The 26358-nt window shown below is 34.2% G+C and overlaps 1 protein-coding gene and 1 long non-coding RNA gene across 2 annotated transcripts; one reads left to right on the forward strand and one right to left on the reverse strand.

Annotated features, from left to right (window-relative positions):
* Positions 1-9718: 9718 nt before the first annotated feature.
* Positions 9719-11421, reverse strand: LOC150037641 (uncharacterized). The gene is made up of 3 exons (XR_016527964.1): positions 10953-11421; positions 10737-10857; positions 9719-9911 (listed from the first exon to the last, which is right to left on the reverse strand). It is a non-coding gene; the product is annotated as an uncharacterized LOC150037641 (long non-coding RNA).
* Positions 11422-18219: 6798 nt separating this feature from the next.
* LOC120070656 (protein PAL OF QUIRKY-like) lies at positions 18220-19251 on the forward strand. Its single transcript, XM_039022488.2, has 2 exons — positions 18220-18528; positions 18621-19251. The coding sequence occupies exons 1-2, from the start codon at positions 18375-18377 to the stop codon at positions 19073-19075; spliced, it is 609 nt and encodes a 202-aa protein (XP_038878416.1). The 5' UTR covers positions 18220-18374; the 3' UTR covers positions 19076-19251.
* Positions 19252-26358: the final 7107 nt, after the last annotated feature.

Raw genomic sequence — 26358 nt, forward strand, 5'->3', positions numbered from 1 at the left:
CTGAGAAGAGAATTAGGACCTTGTTAGACATGGTTTGCTCGATGATGAGTTACGCTTCCTTACCGGACTCGTTTTGGGGTTTTGTAGTGGAGACTGCAGTATATATACTCAACTATGTTTCCTCCAAGAGTGTTGCAATAACACCTCTGGAGTTGTGGAACGGGCAAAAAGCTAGTTTACGTCATTTCCGCATTTGGGGTTGCCCTGCACATATACTTGAGGCTAATCCCAAGAAGTTGGAATCACGGTCGAGGTTATGCCTCTTTGTAGGCTACCCTAAAGGTACATAAGGGGGTTATTTTTATGATTCGACGGAAAATAGGGTGTTTGTTTCAACAAACACTACTTTCCTGGAGGAGGATCATATAAGGTAGCATAGTCCACGAAGCAAAGTCGTGTTACATGAGCTTTCCAATGAAACTACTGAAACTTCAACAAGAGTTGTTGAAGAGCCTGCTACATCAACAAGAGTTGTTAATGGGAGTTCATCCAGTAGGTCGGTTCCACCTCAAGAGTTGAGGGAACCTCGACGTAGTGGGAGGGTTGCGAACCCACCCGTTTGTGATCTAGGTTTCACGAAAATCCTTGCTATGGTAGCAGATGGCAACGTTGCGGATCCGTTATCTTATAAGAATGCAATGGAGGATGTTGACCGGGATGGCGATGTTAATGCATCTTGTGTTTATAAGAAGATCATCAACGCTTCAGTAGTCTTCTTAGTGTTGTATGTAGACGATATCCTACTCATTGGGAATGATGTAGGTTGTAGTTAAGAACTGGCTAGCGACCCAATTCTAAATGAAAGATTTGGGAGTGGCTCAGTTTGTTCTATGTATACAGATCTTTCAGGATCGTAAGAACAAAGTGCTAGCACTGTCTCATGCATCATACATTTATAAATTGTTGCACGAGTACTCGATGCAGGACTCTAGGAGGGGCCTATTACTGTTCAGGCATGGAGTCACTTTGTCTAAAGAAATGTGTCCTAAGACGCCTCAAGAGGTTGAGGAGATGAGACAGATCAGTATAACCCAGGCCATTTTGATGTTGCTAACCCGTTTACGAAGGCTCTCACGGTTACAATGTTTGAGGGTCACCTACAGAGCATGAGTCTATAGGATATCCCGCGACTGGACTAGGGCAAATGGGAGATTTTATTGTACTGGGCTTTTATGCCTTAGTTTATTGTTTTGTACTAAGTTTTGTGTACACCCCACTTCGCTTTAGGACAAATGGAAGATTGTTGAGGTTGATGCCCTAAAGTCTCGTGTCCTATAATTTGTAAACAGTATGTACGAACACTTGTGTTGTTAATATATGATATTTACTTCACATTTTAGTATGTTGCTTAGTTACTTGTTTTATTTTCTTTACCACAAACCAATAAACATAAAATCCCTGGTTATCTTTATGTGACTCAAGCATGTATGTGGTGACATACAAGTGAATCATGTCTTGAGTGATAACCAAAATGGTCTGTAGTATATGGATATAGGAAGGAAAGTATATGGATATAGGAAGGAAACCTTATCCTGGTAACGCTACGGATACGGCCCACTTTGTGGAATGGTCACAAGTGTTGTGACTTGTCACAGATAGTCTGATCCTGATCATTCGTGTTGGGGACATATGAGTGGGGGCGTCCTATACAAAGAATTTGTATAAGACCTGACTACGAAGTGTTAACGTCTCGTTATATAACACCGTTCATGACAAAGACTTCACTTCACTAGGATGACCATAGGTAACATGACCTCAATCCTGATTGAGGGTGGTCCTTTGATTTGTATGGGTGTGATGACATGCAGAAATGAATGTCATCTTAGGCCTTTTATTTAGAATTATGAGGGTTGTTAAGCAGAATATGCGGAAATTATATTAGGGACTACCGCATAGACGACCACATGTGGAGAAACTCTCCATCACAAGTGTTTGATCAACACATGGGTGTTGCGGTAATCATCTGCATGTGTCCATCGCATGGGAGTTGCGCTCGTCAAGCGATTGCAGTGTCGAACTTGCGGTATTAAGCGAATGCGGTCACGAACGATTGCAGATACGCGATAACGCATAATAGAGGGATCAACGCAAGGTTGGTGGAATGAACGTATCAACGTACATCTCCGGAAAATTAAAAGCTGATGTTAACATTTCACCTACCACGCCGTTATCCGCAGAGATTCAGAAAGGATTAACGCGCCACGAATGTCAGAATCAGAGCAGTCTATTAATGTTGTCGGCGATCCAAGCTCTATATAAAGAAGCCGACGAGCAGAATTTCAACTCATCCAATGTTTTCACCTGAGGTTCACCTTAGGGCGGATCCTTGTGATCCAGACAAATGCGTGAGAAAAAAGCTTGAGAGTTCTTCATCTCCTTCATCCATTCCGAGTGATGACCAGAGCCTTCGACCGGAGCTAGATCTCGAGAGAGTCAGCTCCACCGCCCATCCATGGCACCACCGGCAGCCTTGACGCACATCTGTTGGAAGCAAGACATTGCTTCTAGCTGGTCATTTTATTTTCTCTTCTTTTCTTATATTGTATTGTATTACATTTTGTGATTAAGGAATGAATACATGATGTGTTTAATGCATTTCTATGTTTCCTTCGATTTCAACTCCATCTTTCTTTACTTAGCATCCATAACTTCATTGCATCACTTAGTGAGATTGCTTGAGTATCGCACACTTAGTCATATGGATTAGGGATATGAAGCATGTAGTAACCCACCGAGAGGTGTGCGTTGCGTAAGTGTGTGAGTAAACCTTATTTGCTTAGTGTGAAGCTAACACTACGCTTGTCTATGAGTAAAGTTAGCAACAACTAACTGTCTGAGAGGGTAAGTGGTTGGTCGCATTAAGCAATATAAGCTATTGTTCACTAGAGATAAGAATAATCTTAGGTCAGCCAAGTTATGTGGTTATCTTGACTTATGAGCGCATCAATCATCATTTAGGCATACTTGAGAGAGTAGTCTAAAACCCAAATCTAAGACTCGAAAGAGCATATTGGAACGCATAAGCAAGAATGGGGAACTTAGAGATAAGCTATGTCTGCTTTTACACAGCGTATGCACCCTACAATAGGATATTGCATGCGTTCAGGAAGTAGGATAAGGTGGTATGCGGCCATCACGCTCATGCGGCGAGAGCACGTGAGTGGGTTATGGAGGTTTAAGTAGGCATAGGCTTCCCGGCACTATCGCATACATCCTAAAGTTAGGCTCAACTGTGTGTATCATGATCGCATGGCTTGTGTTGACTAAGGTTGCCCTTGCGGTCACTCTCAAGGGTTGCAATGAAGACATCTCCGTAGTTTATCTATTTTTTCCATCCATTTACTTTCTGTCAATAGTTGTCGTGTTTCTACCTCTCATTCACATTCCCATTGCGTTGTCTGTTAGTTAAGAGTAGGAGTGGTGTTAACTTAGAAACCCCTCCATCATTCTTTTATTCAACTGCCACATGCACATTACCGTATTCATCTAGCTACAAGTCCTTGAGTTCGACCTTGGATCACTCGAGAAACTTGCGTTCACGTTATACCTGGCGTGAGTGTAAGAAAACTTGTGACAGGAATGCATGGTCATAGTATACATTTGTTAACGCAAAGTCATTCCAACGTATGACCACGACGCATGATAATCAACGCATACATTAAGTACATGCATCGCATATTGCATCCACAAAATTTTAGTTGTTGAGTAATTGACATCTAATTTCCCGTCATCAGGGTGCGAGTGGTCAGTTCGTTGATTCAAACCTACCATTTTGGGGTCATCTGATTTAAGAGCTGGGAACTCAGCTACACAAGATGGAATTCACTCCTTCCCCAATGCAGGGGTAAGTAAATAGATAGCTCCCTTAAGGGCTGATTCCGGGGCTTGAACGATGTGGCGCCACACACCTTCTCTTGGCCCAAGAGGTGTTCACACATAGTTGGACTATGTTGCATTGTTCATTAGAGGAATCGGTGGTACTTAAAGAGTGAGATGTAACTACAGGGACATAACGGTAATTTGGCCCAACTGTACTTACGAGCATCTGTGAATGGTCATCGTACTCATGATTGGTTATATCTGATGGACACAGAAATATATTTGTGGTAAGAAGAGTTCAGTTGTTGGTCTTTAGTGGAATGTCTGGCAGTTAACGGATGGTGGATCTCATGGCTAAAGAGTTTAGTCAGCTATTCATGTACCATTGGAGTTTCGAGCCACAGGTCAATTAGGTCCCCTAGGTAGCTTGGATAAAGTTAAGAACCATTATTTGGGTTAATTTGAAATGTTCAAATTGACAAGAGAAAGTTCGATTATATATGATATAATTGGATTGGTTAATTATATATGATATACTTGGCAAATGTATGAGATACATTATTTTGGAGGAAATTAGATATAAATATGATTTATATCAAGTAGAGGAGAAAATACTATGGTCGATATGTGATATCAAATTATAGGATATAAATATAATATGATTATATTAATTAATTAATTAGATGGTTAATTATAAGATAATTATGCCAAAATTCACGTTCGGACGTGGGTTAGTGGGCAACGTCGGTTATGGTAACCGATGAGTTAAAATGAAAAATGTTTTCATTTTTTAATCATTCAATCGATCGTCCGTCATTCGTTCAAAAGATTTCATGAAGCGCACGTTGGTGAAAGAAAACGATCGCTCGAGAGCCTATCGATAGTCGCTTCTCCGCCTAAACGATCATCAATCTCGCGCTAAACGATCGCACACTCTCGCCTACACGATCGGATAGCTTCTCTAAACAATCGTAGAGTGTGCCGATTTAACTAAACGATCGTATACCTTTTCCTAAACGATCGTTCAGCAAATTCTACACGATCGTGTAGCTTCTCTAGATGATAAGCATTTCTGCTATGCGATAGCGGCCTTCACCCTCCCACTTGCTTATCGCCTACACGATTCATATTTCCTCCGTCCTCTACCAAATTCACCAAATGCCACCCTTTGATTTTCACTCCGAGAATACCCGGGCCTCATTAGTGGTGGTGTCGTCACCGTTGTGGTCGTGAGTTCGCGTTGATCGTGCTGCTGCAGTTGATATTCCCGCCAGGCTTTGGTAGATCACTTGGAGGGGTTTCGCTGCGTTGGAGTTCTGAAGTTTGAAGATAGTCTTCAACTGGTATGGAACTCTTTCCCTTGTTGTTTTTGTTGTTCGTAGCATGTCGTTAATTAGAGTTTATTTGCATAACTGTATGTGTTGAATGTATAATGTTATATTTCGGTCACAGTGAGATCGGAACGATCCAAACGCACTCATAGAACTCATCGTTATGAGATCCTTCAATGACATGTTGAATTTATTGGGGTTGATACCCTAAATCTCGTAGGGTTCTGTAGTTTGTAAACACTTGTATGAACAAACATTCTGTGATTTATAATATATGATATTTTATTCACATTGTCTATGAAATATTTGATATTTTAGTTGTATTAATCACAAACCGATAAACGAAGATCCATAGTTATCGTTGTAACTTAAACATGTATGTGGAGACATACAAGTCGATCGTGTTTTAAGTGATAACCTAAATGGTCTATAGTATATGGATAAGGTTGGATACCCTATCCTGATGACATTACGAGTATGGCCCACTTTATAGGTGTTACAAATGTTGTAAAGTGCTACAAATGATCTGATCCTGATCATTCATGTATTAGACACGTGAGTGGGGATATTATATACTAAGGAGTTTTTATAATACCGGACCACGAAATGTTTAGTCTCGTTATATAACACCGTTCATAATTAAGATTTTCATTTCACTAGGATGACCATAGGTAACATGACCTTAATCCTGAGTGAGTTGTGAACTCCTGCCTATGAGGGCGGTTCTTTGATTTGTATGGGTGAGAGTGGCCAGATCACCGACTCAACAAGCCTATCATTTTGAGGATTCGTCTGATTGGAGAGTTGGGAACTCAGCTACAAAAGATGAAATTCACTCCTTCCCCGAAGCAAGGTAAGTAGATAAATTTCTCCCTTAAGGGTTGATTCCGGGTCTTGAACAATGTGGCGCCACACCCTCTCTTGGCTTGAGAGGGGTTTAGTTATAGTGGGACTATGATCTATTGTTCATTAGAGGGATCAGTGGTACTTAAGGAATTAGATGTAACTACAGGGGCAAAATGGTAATTTAGTCCATTTGTACTTACGAGCGATTTGTGAAGGGTCATCATACTTCTGATTGGTTATATCCAATGGACACAGAGATATATCTGTAGTGCGAAGAGTGCAACTGTCGGTCTTTAGTGGAGTGCCCAACAGTTAACGGATGGTGGATAATGCGACTAAAGAGTTTAGTCAGTTATTCACGTACTGTTGGAGCTTCAAGCTACATATCCATAAGGTCCCCTTGGTTGCTTAGTGGATTCAAGTTGAGAAACAATTTTTGGGTTAATTTGAAATGTTCAAATTAATAAGAGGGAATTTGATTATATATGATATAATTAAATTAATTCAATTATATATGATATAATTGATATAATATGTTTGATACATTATTGTTTGCTTGGAGGAACTAATATTTGAATATGATTCAAATATATTTTCTATGAATAAGATTCATAGTCATTAAACTTAATATAAATATGATTTATATTAAATGCCATAAAATAGAGAAAAAGAACTATGGTTTATATATTGTATATGATGCAATATTAAAACTATATGAAATAAATAAATATGATAAGTTAGTTATCATATTTATTTATAATTTATTAATGATATGATAATTAAGTAGTAGAACAATAAGTGAAGACTGCCTTAGGAAGTAGAGAAAGTTATCAAATTTACTTACGGAGAAACCACATGAAACCAAAAACTATTTTAATTCATCGTTCCAAACACGTAGAGCCTAACGTAAACCATAGATAGCTTTGTTAAGTTTGCAGACGTGATGTGGCCGAGTATGATCCTCAAAACCCGGTGGTTATGACATATATACATCCTCCTTCAATGTGCCATTCAAAAACACATTATTAAAATCAAGTTGACGGAGATGTCATCCATATGAGACAATAAGAGATAAGACAATACGAATTGTAGACGCCTTCACCACTGGACTGAAGGTTTTGAAGAAATAAATTCCTAGCATATGGTGGAACCCCTTGGCCACAAGACGAGCTTTGTGACGTAAAACTGAGCCATCAGCATTAGTTTTTAGTCAGAAGACCCATATGCAGCCAACTACATTATGATGAGGAGAATGTGGAACAAGAGACTAAGTATTCAATCATTGGAGAGCAGACAACTCTTCAACCATGGCAACCTTCCAAGAAGGACAAGATAGAGCATCTGATAATTTGGTACGTTCAGTAGAGGACTGAGAGATGACCCAATGGTGTAGAGGTAGCAGTCCAAACCTTCGATCGAAAGACATCAGCCTTACCTCTTGTAATCATTGGGTGTTGATTTACAACTAATGGTCGTGGAACACTAGGTTTAGAGGTAGGAAAGGTGGATGGGGAGGTGGTAGTAGGGCTGGATAATTTGAGTAACAAGGGAGTGGGGGAGTGTGGATCAATTAAGGTTAAAGAGTTGGGATTCAGATGGTTGGTATTAGGTGTATTGGTAGTAGAGGAGGAGGTGGTCTGAGCTGGGGAGGGAGGAATTAGATTAACATAAGCAGGGGAGTGACATTGGGCTGAGGGAAGATGATAAGCATGAGTTGGACCAATGAGGGAAGGTATCGAGACAAGGCCTGAGTGAACAAATCGGCCAAACCAAGATAGAATGGAGTTATAAGCTGGAGGGGTTGTTGGAGTAGGTGAAGAAGTACCAAACCCAGTGTAAAAAGGAAATTCTTCTTCATTGAAAACAACATGTCTCGTGATGAATATTCGCCCATCTTTGTTCATACACCGATTCTCTTTGTGCAGTGGTGAGGGCCCAAGGTACACACACTTTTACGTATAGGAGTCAAATTTGTTCTTTTGATATGGTCGTAAGTATGGATAACACACAGATCCAAAGACCCGAAAAGATGATATGTCCATGGGTCGATGATGGAGGAGCTGGATTGGTGTTGAACCCTGTAAAGTAGAGGAAAGTGAACCATTAATTAGAAAAGTAGCAGCTTGAAAGGCATACCACCAAAATTTTAGGGGCATTGAGGCCTGAGCAAGCAAGGTAAGTCCATTTTCAACCACATGATGGTGTTTGCGTCCTGCACGTCCATTTTGGGCAGATGTATATGAACAAGAGATGCAAGTTTGAATGCCTAGCTGATTGCAAATGGACAATATTGGTTTATATTCACTTCCCCCATCAAGTTGTAATGTTTTAACATTTGTACTGAATTGATTTGAAACCATGGTGCAAAAATCCTTAAAAGATTGAACAGTGTCACTCTTCTGTTCGATAGGGTATAGCCAGGTGAATCGAGTGAAGTCATTAATAAAAAGTACATACAATAAAAAACCATCAGCAGACAGTACAGGGGCTGGTCCCCAAACGTCCATATAGACCAAGTCAAACGGTTTAGAAGCATAAGAGACAAAGTGAGGGAAGGGAAGGGCGTGAATTTTTCCAAATTGGAACGCTTCACAAAATGAAACGCCATCATTAGATAAAACTTTCATATTACAACTTTTGATAACCTTGTCTAACATTTGAGAAGAAGGATGACCAAGCCTTTTTGTAAAATTGATTTGGTCACTATTACAGTTTTACTAATGGAAGGAGTATGCAACTCATCGAGGAACAAACAGTAAGGAAAATGTGAGGAGACAGCCCTTAAACCTTTAGATCTTCCTGCAGGAAGAATCTGATATTTATTTATGTGCTGGTCAGAGGTAGTCAGCTGATATAACCCATCTCTAAGCATGCCCGTCACTAACACCTCCCCTGAATTTTTGTCCTTAATCACACAAGAATCAGAGTGAAACTCAACAATAATGTGATTATCTTTGGTTATATGAGAGATGTTGATAAGGTTTTTAGCAATGGAAGGAACACACAACACATTATTCAGCTTAAGAGATCCTGATGGAGAAGATAAGACATTATGTCCAACATGAGATATTTTTAATGTAGAACCATTTGCAACAATGACTTGATCAGTACCTGTACAACCTGCCTTCTGGTTGAGGTAAGATGGGTTGAACGTTACATGATTTAAGGCTCCATTGTTGGCATACCATGAAGGATCAATGACACATTCAAGAGTGGCCATCATAGAGTTGGTCATGAAGGGATTCTGGGGTGGACGAAACATGTGACTATTGCTTGGCATAGGTGAAGAACCAGAGTGCTCACGCAGATGAGTTTGATTAGGATTGTTGAAGTCTTTGAGGAAGCGTAATAACATACAACTGTTGTATGTCCTACTTTGGTAAAGACTTGCTAGATAGGGCGATTTGAGTATCCACCACGTCCACAATAGTTGGGAGAGAAATTTCTCTGTTGATTACGATTGGTACTGGAGGGAGGGTTTTGATTGGCTGAACCTTTTGTTTGAGTTGCATTGACAGAGGGAGATTGACTAGTACCAGAGGATGACAAAGTCAGAGTGCTTATGTAACGACCCGACCCACTAGCATTTAAGTTAGACCGTTACTAAATACATGCATGCATGGAACTCAAAACAACACTCGGTTATGGCAAAATAATTGCTAATTAAATAAGGTAAGTTCAAAGGACTTTCATTAAATTCAAATACTAAAATAATAGCAGGGTACCCATAAATCATAAAGGATAATAAACAAGTCTGAAAAACGATTCTTAAAAGTAAGTTTTAAACATCAAAACTAAAAGTTAAGAGAAACATGAAAAGAACTCTAAATCTTATGATGCGGAAGCGTAAAAATTAGTCCTAGTGGCTCAATCACGAATTCCACTTGTCCATCGCCGGTGCATCTCTACCCTTACCTGAAACAACAACATGAGAAAGAATGAGTATAAAATACTCAGTAAGTAACCCCACTACTAGGGTCAGGCTGGGCATCTATGTCCTCTAGATATCCACCTCTGGTAAAACATATAAACTGCTCTAGTCCTCATGGGACACATATACACATTAAACAAGAAGGAGACTAAGTCCTATCCTACTATAGTTAAGTATGCCCACTACCTCTAGTGAATCCCGAAGGAGACACAAACTAGTGAATTTCGAAGGTAACATAAACTGGTGAATTTCGAAGGAAACAAAAAATCTAATGGGCATCTAACTAATCAGTAAGGACATTTGCATAGTCTCAACATCATAATCAACACTGTACGAATCTATGACATACATATAAACCTCAACATCATGGCTCTACAACATACACATATACCTCAACATCACAGTTCTACAACATACATGTCTATCTCAACATCATCAGATCAAATACAACCATATGGAAGCACATACCATCTCATACTAGCATTCAAGTGTCTATGTGCATAAATAAATAATTCAGATCTCGTACCAGAACATGCTTTGATTGTATTATACTATTAGTCTATCATGTTACATTCTGCCATAACTTACATTTATCATGCTAGCATACATCTAATGTCTGGCCCTGGGCAGTTCTAGTAGTAAGATTACTTACCTCAAAGTTAAATCCAAAATTAACCCAAGCAATTAATCTCCAACAAAGTAACTCTCGAATTAATTCCCCAGCACAAAACACAAACACTAGAATTCAATCTTTGGAGCCAAAACCAAAACATACCACATTTAATCCAATGAACCCCAATTTAACTTACCAAAGGTATGGCTTGGTTCAAGATCAAATCCACAACCAAAAGTTTGATTGACCAACCCCAAACAACTTTTGCAATACCGCACGATCCGCTTTCGACCTTGAAACTCTTCCAACACTCAAATCTATGGCCCAAACATGATGGTCATTCAAAATTTTAGCCAAAATCTACCGAGTATTCTAAAATCCCCAAAGAAAATTCTAAAAACTTCTATCTTACTCAAAGACTCTGAGATTATGGCACAAGCAACGGTGGCGGTGACAGAAGAAATCTGACGGCTAGGCAGCGGATCCGACGTGACGACGCGGATCTGATGGTGAGGTGAAGTGAACCTAGGCTGGACAGATCGGGCCGGATGACGGGACGTAGCGACTGGACAAATCTGGGCAACAACACAGAACCCACGAACGACAAATCTGACGCACGGTTGGGCTGGACAAACGGTGCGACTGAAGGCTGAAAGTCACTTATCTGGCGCGGCTTCAATGGGCGAATTGATCGGGCGGCAGACGCGCGAATCCAGAGGGCGAGGCTTTGAACGCGATCGGGCCTCGCCAAACGATGGCGTCGACTGGACAAGACCTCGGCGACGAGCGGTGTCTGGACGACGGGTTGAAGAGACCGGCTGCTGGTCAAGGTCGGCAATGGGAGGGGGGCGCCAGATGCGTGAGGAAGACAGGGGGGTTTGATTTTTATAAAATAATAATAATAATAATAACAACAAAAAAAAGGTAATAAGTATAATTATATTTTATTCCTTTCCTTATTCCACTTTATACTATTAAATTCCTTTCATTTTCAAAAGAAAATTAATTCCTCCCATTAATTTCCAAATTGAATAATTTCATGCCAACAATTAAATTCCCGCACTTACACTTGAAGTCCAAAAACCCAAAAATGCCCTCCAACTAATAACAATTACTGAAATTTCAAATAATAAAGTTACTGAAATTACATTATTACTAAAAAAAATGTGCGGGGTGTTACAGCTTACTCCCGATTTTAGGGTCATCTGATACTCTAGGCGTTTTTCATAGAAGATAAGGTCTGATTGTAGATCAGTCCAGGTTATTCCTTGCTTTCCTTGAACCATAACAACTACTGGGTTGTATTCTTCATCGAGACCTAAAAGAACTTGAGAGATTAGATCATTATTAGAAATTGGGTTACCAGCTAGTGCAAGATTGTCAGCATATTTCTTCATGATTGTCAAATACTCTTCCAAAGAGAGCTTTTCTTGTTTGTTGAAAGACTCGTTTTAAGTAGTCTATTTTTGCCTTGGATTGGATACCAAATAGCTTCTTGGTAGCATCCCAGAGGCTCTTCAAGGACTGATGACCCATAACTTGGATGGCGATTTCCGGCGACATTGAGTTGTAGAGCCATCCAAGAAGTAGCTGATCAACAGCTACCCACGTCTCATACTCAGGATTTAGGGTCTGGTGCTCCCTGGTGGTTGTCGAATTCGAGTTGGCTCCTTCCCTTTCAGTGGCGATATATCTACTTGCTTCTGTTGATCTATTGATGAATCGATTGGGACACACTTTTCCCCCAGTTAGATAGCCTTCAAGGCGATAGCTCCTTAGGATTGGCCAGGCTAGGTTTTTCCATAACAAAAAGTTGGTTCGATCCATTTTAATGGATGTAACTTGGTTGAGTAACTGATTCAGGGGAGGCCTAGAGTGACTCCCTTAGCTGGAGTTTGCAAAGATTGAAGGTTTAAAGGCCACAGGCTCTGATACTAGGTTGAGATTTGTAAAAAAAAGGCAGAGAGAACATAGGAAGAAGACAAAGAGACAAAGGTCTTCTTTTATGTGATTTTGTATTTCCAATATCTTGATTTTTACACAGCACAGGGACGTATTAAATACACATTTACAGGAAAATAAATTTGTTACAAAACAGCACATGTCAACTAAAGAATGATGAAGGAATAACAAAATTTTGGGAAGAGAAAGAGACAAGGGCGAATTCCATGTCATTGGCCACGTCAGGGCCAATTTGGCTGACTCACTATTTGACGTCCCCATCAGCTATCTTAACACCACTGATTGAGTTTTATATCTTTTAAGGTATGGTTTCTAGTGTGGAGTGTTTGTTTTGCATTAGTTTGAGCAAAATGAGGAATTTGAGGCTCTTATCAGTGGAATTTGTTTCCATTTTTCATTGTTATCATCTAAAAAAAAGATTTTGAGGCTCTAGAAGAGGGTTTGGAGAAACTTGAGAAATACATTAAAAGAAAAAAAAAGGAACAAAAAATTTTAAAGAATGTTAAAGGAGAGAGAGAGAACAAATGTTGTAACAAAAAAAAAAAAAGAAAAAAGAAAAAAAGAAAAGTGTGAGTCCATTGATTATGAGACTAAAACACCCCTTTTTGGGATTTGAGATTTCCAAATTTGAGTGAGCCCCACATTTTATTCACATTTTTTACTTTGGTAAAAAAATCAAATCAACTTTGGAAATAAAGTGAATATCACATCTACACATGATGTTCTATTGTATGCTGATGTCATCAGTATTTTGTTGTCACCTCCGTGTCATCCAAAATTTGATAGGTATATAATTTATTTGTGATTTGACTATATCACATTTCGATTGGTTAGTCTTACACGTGGAACAATACGTTTATCCATAATTAAAATAATAAAGAATTGATTTTCTCTCTCATAGTAACAATAAATCAAATTATCACTATATTAACTCTCTTTTTCTACTTTTGTACGAAATAACTTCTAAACAATGTTGCAATTTTTTTCTACCAATTAAGTAAGCCTTTCATTATTAGATGGAAATAACTCCTCCTCTTACCAACATATATGATTTATCCAAACTTTTTTAAGACAAAAATCAATAACCAAGGTTCATTTTGTTTTTATTTTTTAAAACAAAAAACATAGACCAAAAAGGAAAAAAAAACATGTAAGAATAGATGAGAAACAAAAAACAAGAACAACCATCGTCTTAAGTTACTACCACGGCAATGCTTCTTTTGTGGATGGTCCTAATATCACGCCAAAGAGTGATTTGTTCAAGGATAATATTGGAATTGTGTTTGATTTGACGTTTAATGTGGGCCTAATAGCAACCGTCCTAAACTTTCAACCCAAAGTCTGTCCAAATACAAACGAATTTCTCCCCTTCCCTCCTTTTATTATTATTATTTTATTATTTTCTTTTTTTTTCTTAATTTAATTTTCACTTTAAATTTTATTAATGTGATATTTGAAGGAGTCTCTTTAAGAATTAATGTATTAATAAATATTAGAGGATTTTGCACGATATTTTTTTAATGAAATCTAAAGGAGGATAGTATTTACCGAAACATTTTTAGTTTGACGATTTTATAATATAAAGTTAAAGTTAATCCATTTGGTCTAAGAACAAGTGAGTAATCGAAAAGGACAGAATGGTAAAATACAAACACCGCTATTTTGATGTGATGGATACATGCATTGCACATCAGCACATGCAGTTTCCCAATTTTCGTTTTCCTTCTCTGTTGGATAACTTACTTTGTTACGTTTTATTTTATTTATTTTTTAATTACTAGCCACCTCAGTCCATAAAGTACTTACACGTGTCCCTTCTTTAATTCCTTTCTCCTCCACGTGTCATAGTTCATGTCCACGTCGAATCAGATCTCGACTCGAGTTCTGGCGGTTGCTCTATGCTAACTGCTAAGGATTTCCATTTTATTTTTTTATATAAAAAAATATGTGTTTCCATCGTCTTCTATAAAACTGTAGATAATGTTTTTTTTTGTAATAGTTCAATCCACGTAGATTATCAACCGAATGGTATTTGATAATTTGATATTTTCATACGCTTCATCTCTATGTTTTAATATCTTCTTAATGAAAACGAGATAAATGATTTTGTCATTATTCTGAACTAAAGGCAAAGGGAAATTCTTTGTGTTAAGTTTTATTCTTTTTTTTAGATAATCCACAATATCTCCCTATTACATTAACGTAATTTGGGTATCTTATAATTTAATTAATTAATTCCAATAAATTTTTAATTAGGATGATTTATTATTATAAAGATTTGAAATTAGAAGAAAAAATGGGAAACAACAAAAAAGAAGGAATGATGAGATTGGTCGTTGCTTATGGCTTTGCTTAAACGACACCTAATCCTGTTTAGGTTGGCAGATGGGACCCTCCTTACCTGAATTGTTTCTTTTTCTTTTTTTCTTTTATACATATAATTATTTTATACAATAATCTTCCTATTAAACAATAATATTACATGGACTAAAGTAAGTTACTTAGATGTGTAATGTAGGTTGTACTACATAAAAATGAGTTTAGTTCAACTAACACAAAATTTATATTGTCAATTATGTTAAAATTAAAGACTCGATTCTAAATTGAGAATTAATTATATCTTATTTTAGACTTTTATACATGTGCCAATTAATATAGTTAAAATATGAAGAATCTTCCTTATAAAGTAGGTAAAATAATTTTCAACTATCTACAACACACTTCTATATATATATATATATAATGAATTGCATTCTAAAGAATTGAAAGGAAGATAATTACTGATTAAAAAATGTTAATACAAATACTCATGTTGGTGTTGATTATTGGCTTTAAGAAGATGGGAAAGGTTTTTCTTAGTATAAAAATGAATAAATATGTTAAAGAATATATCTTTATACAACATGAAAAAGGAAACTTGTGTTGGTATGAAAAATGCTACCTTTCAAATATAAAACGAAAACCAAAATTGAAATCTTAGTTTTCTTATTAATGGATTTTGAGGTTGTTTGAGAGTAATTTAAAAATAGTTGAAATAATTTTGATTTATTCAAATTCAATTCTCTTCGATGGATTTTTAATCCTTCAAAATTAATTTTGGTGGTAATTTAAAATATCATGTTTGATTTTAAAAGTGTGAATTTAAGCATTGAATTGATTTTAAAAAAATTAAAAGGTGTATTGGAGTGATTTTAACCATCTCAACGTCATTCCCCAACATGCTCTATCATACATCTATTAACTTCTTTAATATAAGTTTCATCCTCTACCTTTGAATTTATAAAAACAATATAAAAAAAAATGAAGAAACATGAACATCCTCGGCTGCATTTGGTCCATTATCAAGGTATGTGGCATCAGATTCTTTATACTCCAATATTCTCATATGTTCCCATGATTTATTTAATTCGTCAATTACTCAAATTTCTATACTTTATTATTATTATTATTATTATTATTATTATTTCTCTTCAATTAGTACACTAAACTACAAATACAATAAAATAGCTTTTCTACTTTTTTTATTTTGGAAAAAAATAAAATAAAATAATAATGAAAATTTGGGGAGAGTGAAAATCACTCTTTGACAACGCAGCACCGCTACATGGATGCCACGTGTCCGAATTAACTGAAAAAATTGATTAGCTATACTCCTTTTCACTTTGTTTTTTTTTTTTTTTTGTGTTCCTCTTTAATTTAATATTATCAAATCAACTCAACAAAAAAGAAGCTTTAATTATATTACTGTCTACTTTTAAACAAACTTTGTTACACTAATTTTGATTTTATTCTCCCTTGTCCCGAACTTTTCATATCTTCGAATTTTGAACAAATTCCCCCACAAATCACTTTTCTCAAGGGTTGAAAATGAGCCGTTTACTTTTTAATAAAAATCTTAAATCTTAAATCTTAAAATCGGTTATTTACTATTTAGTAGTATTAGAGCATGTTTGTTATGGTAACGATGTAACGACTCGATTTTTCATACACAAATCATGAATGTTACTCACACGTGCAGTTTTCAAATGTTAGTTAATTAAACAATAAAATAAAAGCTTTTAAGTTTGGGAAAAAACAACCAAAGCAATTTATTTTCAGTATTCATTCTTTCTACACATGTTTTTCTTTTTCAAGTAAGGCATAAGCACATGAGACGGTTGATGGAACATTACTAGTTATGCCATGAGGAATGAGCATAAGCTTTTACATTTTTACTTTGTCAGTTTTGTTGTCGAACTATCTAAACTTTCAAGATACAAGCTTTGACACGAGTCAAATGTTTGCATTAAAATCTTATGTTGTTTCCTTTTTCATGTTTAAAGGATATGATGTTGAGCTATTTTATTTGTTAACTAAATAAAATGCTTTGATTGTTTTTCTCACAAATTCTAAGTTTTTATTTTATTGGTTCACAAATCTTTAAATTTTGCATGTATGAGTAACTGTTCGTGATCTATCTCTAAAAAAATCGAGTCATTATAGAAGAAATCATAATCTAGTGTGATTTGTTGATCAAAGAAACATGCTAGTAACAGAAAGAATTGTTAGGATCTCATTGTGTTTAATTTATTAGCATTTTAGATTTTCAATTTGGTAGTTATTAATCAGTATACATCCTCATTTGGAGTTGTCAAATTACCTATATTGACGGTTAGTGTTTTTCCTTTTAAGTTTTAGCCGCGGTTATTCTTAATTTTACAGTACTTAAAGAAAACAGTCTGCTTATAAATTTATAACAATTTTCTCTTTTATTTCAATTTTATTTTTATTTCAAAACTAGGTTTAAGCAAGTATGCTTTTATTGCTGCAATTGAAAATTATCATTATTTATTTATCCATCAATAATTGGGGGGGGGGGGGGGGGGGGGGAAAAAAAAACAGTCTTATGATGTTCCTTAATCAATCATCGACCAACAACTCCACAATTTCTATAATTTTTCTGGTAAAAGAGTGAGCAATTAATTTAATTATATTTACGATTAAAAGTTGCAATTATTTCCCAGCAAAAAAGAGAAATAAATTCAATTATTTCGGGTATTTGTATCCCAAGTAGGCCCCTCAGCATGTTGCCATGTTCCCAGTTTGAATAGGTCCCTTTAAATTAAGTCGTAAAATTACATCATTTGTTTCATATTGGGATTACTTTTCTGATGCGATCGGAGGGTAAAATTGACATTTTGTTTAAAGTATCGAATTATATTAAAATAAATTAAATATTTGTCACGACTTTCAATTATAACCAAATCCCAACTAAATAATATTATTAGCATAATTTGATATTCTCTATTTTCCGCTGCTCAACTCTGAACGTCCTTTTAATTTTTAATTTTGAAAAAAGGTATCTGAATGGGTAATATAATTCTACTAAAATTGTTTAAAACAAAACGAAAATAGGAAAAAGTAGAAAAGAGGGGAGGGAAAAGGAAAAAGGAAAGAAGCGCCTAATGAGAAGAGAACCTTCAGCCAAATTTCAAGCCTGAAAAGGAGGGTTTACTTACCGAGGTGGACCAATGGATGATAGCCACGTGGATACAGAATTTTCATAAAGAATATTCGTATATGTAGACGACTTTGGAAGGGTTCGGCCACCCTCCTGCATTCCTTGAAATATTCCAATTTTCATCAATCCGACGTCGTATATGGGTCTTACTAGTTTCGTTTTGAGCGTGTGGGTCCCACCTTCTCCCCTTTAAATACCTGACGAAATCACTGCCTTAGGTTTGCAAAAGAAGAGATCTCTTCCCTCACAATCTTCCTTCTTCTTCTTCCTTTTCCTCTCTTTTCTTTTCTAGAGACTTCTCTTCGGGTACGATTCGATTTGCACCAACAGAACTTCATTACTTGAACTCACTCTCACAGTCTAAGGGAAGATATGAGGTCCGATTCGCGTAACGGAAGGTCCGGGACCCTAAAGTTTCTCTGTAGCTATGGCGGTAAGATTCTTCCTCGTCAAACCGATGGTAAACTCCGTTACGTTGGTGGTCTTACCAGAGTTCTAGCCGTCGAGCGCTCTATTTCGTTTTCTGGTTCGTATTTTGTTCTTCATCGTTTTTGTTTCTATTGACGGAATTTGTATGTTTTTAAATGTTTATGTATGCGTTTTTGTTCCGTTTTGTAGAATTAATGGTGAAGCTTGGAGAATTCTGTGGTTCTTCCGTTACATTGAAGTGTCAATTGCCAGGAGGAGACTTGGAAACATTGATTTCCGTTACATCCGATGAAGATTTGGCAAATATCGTCGAGGAATACGATCGTGCTTCTTCGTCGTTGTTGCATCCTCTTAAAATCAGAGCCATTCTTTCGCCTCCGAAATCTCTGAAGAAAATCTCTCCTCCGTCGAGTGTGGATTCCACTCTACCTAATTCTCCGTGCTACGGCGTGGATTCGCTTCCGAGCTCACCGCAATACGGAATCAACGAGCGGATCTCTTCTCCTTCGTACAGATTCATCCGTCAGATTCCCTCGCCTCCTAGTAAATACTTCGTCGGACCGCGGAATTGCCACGGAAGAACTTGTTGCCATGGGAGCCCTAGGTTTTTGTACACCGGCCCCCACTGCACTCACTGGAACTGAGATTAAAAAAATCCCTAAACTCGAGGCGAGGACTCCGCATATAAAGTAAAAACCCTAGGTAGATAGATGTTGACGAAAAGAAAAAATTAGAAGCGAAAACAGAACAAAATAATTTTGAATTTTGGCTTGTGATTAATTGATTGTTTGAATATAGCTTTAAATACTTTCGAATTTAATTCATTCGTGTGTGGTACTTGAAAAGAAATTGATTAATCCGGCCGGAGTTTTGGAAGAGGAGTTCACATTCTCAATCTTAATTCTTAATCTCTGTGGCGGTTCCGCCGTACACGGTGGCCGTGAGTCCGCCTGAGGACTCTCTGCAATCGGCTGGCCACGTGGTCCTCATTCACAAGTCTTAATGTACATATTTAATTACTTTTTCTGTTCAATTTTTGTGCCTTGATTTGCGTTTGCGATACCCTCTGGCGTTAGAGGACGAATCATCTGACCCGCCGCAGCCAACCCCATTCTTGTCCGACGCGTATACAAATTTCGTCGGCTTCGTCCATACGTGTGCTTCCCATCGGACACGTGTGAGATCTTTTCCTTTGTTTTTTAAATTTTTTTTCCGATCTTTGTTAGGGCCTTTTTTTTTTTTTTTTTTTTAATTTTTCTCTAACAACCGATTCATTGTGTTTGAATTTGCAGAGTTTCTCGTGCGGCGTGACAGAGGAGGAAGAATTGGGATTCCGATTCTGGTTGCGATTTCGGAATGGGTTGAAATATAATTAAAATAATATTTAAATAAAAAATATGTTAAAGGAAAAGAAGCCACCAAGGGTCAAGTGGGGTGTTTAATTCGGAGAGAAATAGAAAGGGCCAGTTGCGTTGTGGTTGGCCATTTTATTAATTAACAAGACAAGGACGAAGGAAAGGGGTTTGCCTTGGCGGGATTTACGGGAATGCCCTTTCTGGCTGTTGGAGATGACATTAGAACATATTATATTAAGGTGTAAGTTATAATTAATTATGTTTCGCCGACTTGACTGGACTAATGAAAACTTGGACGCGTATTGGGGAGGGTCACAAATACTAGGCCAAATCTTGGCTTCAAATAAGCTTGAAAAGTTGGATTTGAGGATTCTTGAGATTTGAATCTTATTTTGTTTTAATCTTTAAACTTTGAAAAAATGAGGGTGGTAGTACTTGAGCTTTTAGAAAGCATTTAATTTGATCTTTATTATGAAATTGATGTCTAGTATGTTTTGAGTAAAATAATATTAAGGGAAAATGATTTTTGAGTTTATTTTAATATTAGAGTCTAAAGTAAATATTTTTTTAAAAGTTCAATGGATATTTTTAAAATTTTAGAGATCAAAATAGATTAAGTTTTAAAGTTTATGGATTAAAATAAAATTTAAATTAATGAATCATAAATCATAATAGTTTAAACACAAGAGCTCCTGAATAAGGACGATATTTCTACATTGAGTTACATCTCATTTTCTTGCACACATATAAAAAAATTTTTTGAAAATATAAAGTATGATGTGTCTGCTTTTAATTGGGTGCAGTAGGTTTTGTCAAATAGAAATGTTTACATTTTTTTTCTTTTAAATAATCAAATCACTAAATTTATTGAAACTGTTAGGGTAGAAGAAGCCTCTGAAAGCGAAATTATGGATTTCTAAGGAAAATCATTTCTTATTAATTATCATCATTTTTGGATTTTAATTATAATAGTTTAATAATCTACCAATAATCATAATATTTCTATTATAATATTATTCTAGTAACCTAAATGTTTCCTTAGTTTCAATTCTTAAATTTTAAGGAAAATTATAAAATTTTGTTGTCTTTTTTTATCATTTTGTCAAAAATATTCTTTGGTGTGTTTAATACTAATTTGGTGTAATGGGTTCGTTTTATGTCTGTAGGTACTTAACAAATTAAAAAAATCTTATAAATCTTATAAATATATAGAATTTGTGTTAATTTGCTTAGAATTCAGCTGTCCAAGAATTCATCGAGAAAGCTCTGCTCGAGATTAATATCTAGCTTTTATATATTTCCATATCTTACCATTTTCGACAAGATTTTATCTTTCCCAAAATTTAAAAATTAAAATACATTCACTTGATATCCATTAGTATAATTGGTAATTTCATTTGAAAGCTTGGAAATTCATATAATTGTGGAAACATGAATCAAGCTAAATATTTGAAAAAAAATATATATGTTATAAAATTTGGTAAAAGTAAGTAAATTATAGGAAAATTTAAAAATATATAAGATTTATAATGTCCGACATGTACTCAGAAAGTTCAAATCAGTCGATAAGTTAGAAAAAAATTGAATTTTTTAATTAAATCTCGGTGGCTTATTTTATCTGAGATGAATCTAGAAAAACTAGTTGAAAGAGTTTTCAAAAAATGTGTTAGCTTTATAAAGTGAAAATTTAGACGGACTATTTCTAACAAATTTTCTTCTAGTAGTGATAGAATGCAATATATGAATAAATTCTATATATCATAAATTAGCATCAGTCTATTATTGATATAGTGGCAGCTAATTTTATCAATTATAGTTTGTTATTAATATAATTAACTCAAATGATATTTTTTTCCTCTCTCTTTGTTTATTTTTCAACAATAATTTCTTGTAGTTGTTTTCATGGTGGACAATAGAATTATGATAATTGCTATGAAAAAATCGTTGTACGTTGGCTTTTATCCGTTCTACCATTAAATCATAGAGAAATGTGAATGTAGTATATAAATAATAGGCTTCTATCACCGATAAACTACACACATCCTCATCAAATTCTATTAGTGATAGATGACCATAATTGATAGACTTCAATTAGAATACATGTAGTAGTGATAGATCACCAAATGTAGTTAGTAAGTAAACATAAATAGTCAATCAAGTTTATTATTGATCATAACCTTCTATCACTAAAAACTATTAGTTAATCTTATTAATGATAAAATTCTATCAACAGTATATAGTGATAGACTCATAAAATATTGAAACAAAATATTTGATAAACTTCAGGCGACAATAGATATCTAAATGGACTTCAATTCATGATAGGAGTTTGTCAATTGCTCTCAAACTTTATTCACGATCCAAGTATATTAATGGCAAACTCGTATTACTTATTGAAGTCTATCAGAGACAATAAAAGCATAAACATTAAAAAAAAAAACTCAATCTATAGACACTAACTACAAAAAAAAAAAAAAAAAAGCTATGAAGCCTACAATTAGACTAAGGCTACGTTTGTGCCAAAAAGAAATTTGAAAAAAATCTTAAATCGTTTTTTTTGTTTGGTAAAAATTTAAATATGTTAAAATCATTTTTAAAAATATATAATTTCATGTTGACTTTAAAAGCAGTATCCTTTTAGCTTTTAGATACTCCTAAAATCGAGTAAAGTTTTTAATTAATATTTAGTTTTCAATTTCATACTTTAAAAAGAAGATCTATTTTACATATTTATGTATTTCTCACCTAATCAAATTTATTTTCTATTTTTCAGGAGTTAAATGCATCATTTTTTTTAAAAGGTATACCATATTCATTTTTTAAAAATAAACCTATTTTCTTTAATATTTAAAAATAATCTATAATATACAAAATTTATCATACTAAACAATTATTTAAAACTTCAAAATTACAATTTTTTTTATAAAGTTGATTATAAGTCTATTTTGGTTATTATATCTAAAACAAGATGCTTTTGTATTTATTTACCAACACACTAACCTACTTTTTTAAGACATTATTTTACTTATTTTCACAGTTGATTTTTCTAAAAATATAGCTGCCAGATATTATTTTAAAAACTATAACAATTCCAAACGAAACCCAAGATTGTGAGTTAAGGAAGAACTCAATTTATAAAAAAATGGGCTACAAATAAAAAACTCAATTGATAGAAAAAAAAACTTAGTTGATAAAAAAAAAAATAGCTACAAAAGGAAAAAGAAAGAAAAAAAAAAAAAAAGAAACCATGAAGACCTTTGTTAGACTAAGGTTGTAAAGCAATTAGAAACTTAGTTGATAAAAAAATCCAATCAAATTAAACATGCATGGAAGAAAGATGACTTACAAAAAAAAATGAAACTAATGAAAAATGGTTGAAGAAAAAATATGAGATGAAACAAAAGACACATGCAAATACTTGGAAAGAAATTGATTTGGGGTAAATTTGTATGATTAAATTTGGGGTAAATCCTCTACGGCAAAGATTCAAATAGAAGGATTGTTGGAAGGGAACTTGAATTACGATTTATTTGATTAAAAAATTTGCGTGCTTTCTACGTTAAATTTATTGTAATTAAGCAAATTTTGTTGAGATTAATGGACTATTGAATTTATATACGGTGTCTAGAGAATGTTATTCGTAGATAGTTAGGAAGTGATACAAAGCAAAGCATTGCGTGTTTATTTGAAAAAAAAAAGAAGAAGAAATTAATTAAATATTCTTTTTCTATTGAAAACAAGACGTTTGAAAATATACTTCAATTCTATTTTAGTTCATGAACCAAAATATTTATTATATTTTGGTAATTTTGATTCTTAAATTCTTGAAATGTTTGTGTTAATTCTTAATTCTAAGTTAGTTTCATTTTTGTTTCTATAATTTTTAAAATATTTATTTTAGCTTACTGATGTTATGATTTTGGTTATTATTTTTATTTTAATTTGAATTATTGATATAATTATGGATATATGTATATTAGCATTGTAATATATGAATGTGATTTTAAGCCAAATAAACTTGAGATGAACATTTAAAAAAAGTGGACATTTGTGAGGTAGAAAATATGCATATGAGAGAGGATCAAAATGGTTGTTTTTTATTAAAAAAAAATAAAAAATCAATGGATTATTTGAAAATTTAAAGACTAAATTTGGACAACTTAAAAGTTTAAAAAACGAAAATGAACCTTTAAAATTTTTACATGTCAAAATAATATCATATTAATGCAAAAATGTATTTAAATGGAGATACATAACTTAAAAGAAAAGTGAAATTATTCTTCTATAAATAAAAAAGAGAATAGCTCGTTATGAATTTGCATAATTTAACACATTAATAACGAAGAAAATAGTGAGAGATACATATAATCATAAGATTTTTCGAAATCAGAAAAAAAGGTATTTTGAAAAATAAGTATAAATTAATGAAACATTTTGAGAATATTGGAGGAGTAAAGGGTAATGCAATTTAAACTAAAATGGAGAGAACAACTTGCAATAATATTTGAATAGTGAGACAAAGCCAAATTCAAGAGTAAAGAGAGTGGAGCTAGCTAGATTCCTCCATATTTGACTTCAACATTAATTATATTAATAGAGACATTATATTTCTTTTTCTATCTGTCTCTTTCTCTTCCTATTTAATTATTTATTTTGACAATGCGGACATTACAATAAACCTAAATTAAAGTTCGAATAAACTCATTTGTATTGTTACTTCTCTTTCTCATATTTTAAGAAAGAATCAAGAATACAATTAGAAAGAGACAGTTAATCGTGACGATACGAACAAATCGTAATTTTTCTCAAGAGAAGAACGACGAAGGAAGGAAGATCGGATAATTGCTCTTCTTTACGCTCCTTTGTTCTCTTAAATTATCTTAAAAACAAAATTTGTAGCTCGACTTTAGAGGTATATAAAGATTTGAATCTCTGACGTGAACCGATGAAGTATATATCAAATACGATTTTACCCTTTTTTTTGTTGCATTATTTTGGAGAGAGAAAGGGAAAATTAGATTCTATGGAAGAGTGTTGTGATGTTTGGTGTTTGTTGGGAGAATCATTTGATTTGTGGAGGGGAGGCAAGGGCCATGTGAAAAGAAAACAAAGCACCACTAAAATTATGGGAGTGTTTCAGTTACAAATATACAAATGCATATCAAATTAATTGTTCATTGCATTTATGCATTTTGCATTTGTCTTTTGCCTTTGCCATTCTTTTGTCCATTCTTGGCCACTTGAAATCCAAGTACCTAAAAGCCTTTCACATTTTTCAACCCATTTCTTCTCTTTTTCCAACAATGCTCCTTCATGCACTTTTTTATTGCACTTTTTAGTCCTTTACTGTAAATATGGTGTTTACAAATTAAATTTTCTATCAAATATAAATTTAAGTTTTATGTCTAATAAAATACTAAAGTTTCATAAGATAATTATTTAGATTTCGTACGATAATTAAATCTATTTTTTTCTAAAAAAAAAAATTAAATCTATTTTTTCTCTATTTTTTTCAATAATTTATATCTTTCTTAAATACAATGATTGAATTATTAGCTAAATTTCAAAAATAGATTTTTTTAAAAGTTACTTTTTTTTAGTTTTTAAATTTTGGCTTGGTTTTGTAAATGATTAGTGAAAAAAAAAGTAGATAACGGAAGAAAAATTTTGGAGATGGAAGTAGTGTCTAATAGACTTAATTTTTAAAAAAAAGAAAAAATCAAAAACTAAATGATTACCAATCTAGACCTTAGTTTTTTTGTTTTAATTTTTTAAAATTAAGCCTATGAACAAATTTTAACCTCTAATTTTCTTGCTATTTTATCTACTATTTACAAATGTTTTAAAAGCCAAGCAAAATTCTGAAAATTAAAAATGGTAGTTCTTGTTTTTGAAATTTGGTTAAGCAATCAATGCTTGTGCGGATGAAAAATGCAAACCATTGTAATATATTGAGAGAAAATAGATTTAATTTTTTTTTTAAAAAAAAAAAAACTAAAAACAAAGTGGTTATTAAACGAGATCTAAATTTTTGTGTTAGAATAGATTCATCAACCTCAAAAAATTTGCTAGCTCAATGTCTTAATTAGAGACTAAATAAACATAAATTTCACAATTTAGACTGTAAATTTTATATTTAACCTAAATATTTTCATAATGCGTATTTCAGTGACAACAGACAAAAGAATTGGCAACAGATTATTAATGATGAGATTGGCAAATTTATTGTTGAGACTCGTCATATTGGTGTTGAATCAAATGGCAACGGCAAGAAGACGTTTCTAGAAGAATCGCTCTGATGATTGGTTGTCAACCTCCTGTTGTTTCTTGTTGGAAGTTGAACATAGATCCTACTCTTCTTTATGGATTGAAGTTCAACAAAAATATGTTTTGAGAGTATTTTTTCACTTTTGATTTAGAATATTTTGGTTGATTCTGATTGTTTGTGTAGGATTGTATCAGCAATAGCGGAAGCACAAAGATCATCTAAGCACTCTAATTTACTAATTTTGGCAAAATATAAAACATACTCTTGCAAAAAACAAGTGAGTTTCAAGACATACATCTTGGAC

This window comes from Benincasa hispida, chromosome 2 (genome assembly GCF_027475165.1).
Source record: "Benincasa hispida cultivar pf3 chromosome 2, pf3_genome.v1.1, whole genome shotgun sequence".
Classification (NCBI taxonomy): domain Eukaryota; kingdom Viridiplantae; phylum Streptophyta; class Magnoliopsida; order Cucurbitales; family Cucurbitaceae; genus Benincasa; species Benincasa hispida.

Bases quoted from the DNA above. Each gene is read 5' to 3' on its own strand.
- LOC120070656 (XM_039022488.2), top strand. From the start codon at position 18,375: ATGAGGTCCGATTCGCGTAACGGAAGGTCCGGGACCCTAAAGTTTCTC. The intron at 18,529-18,620 runs GTTCGTATTTTG...TCCGTTTTGTAG, and splicing joins GCGCTCTATTTCGTTTTCTG to AATTAATGGTGAAGCTTGGA.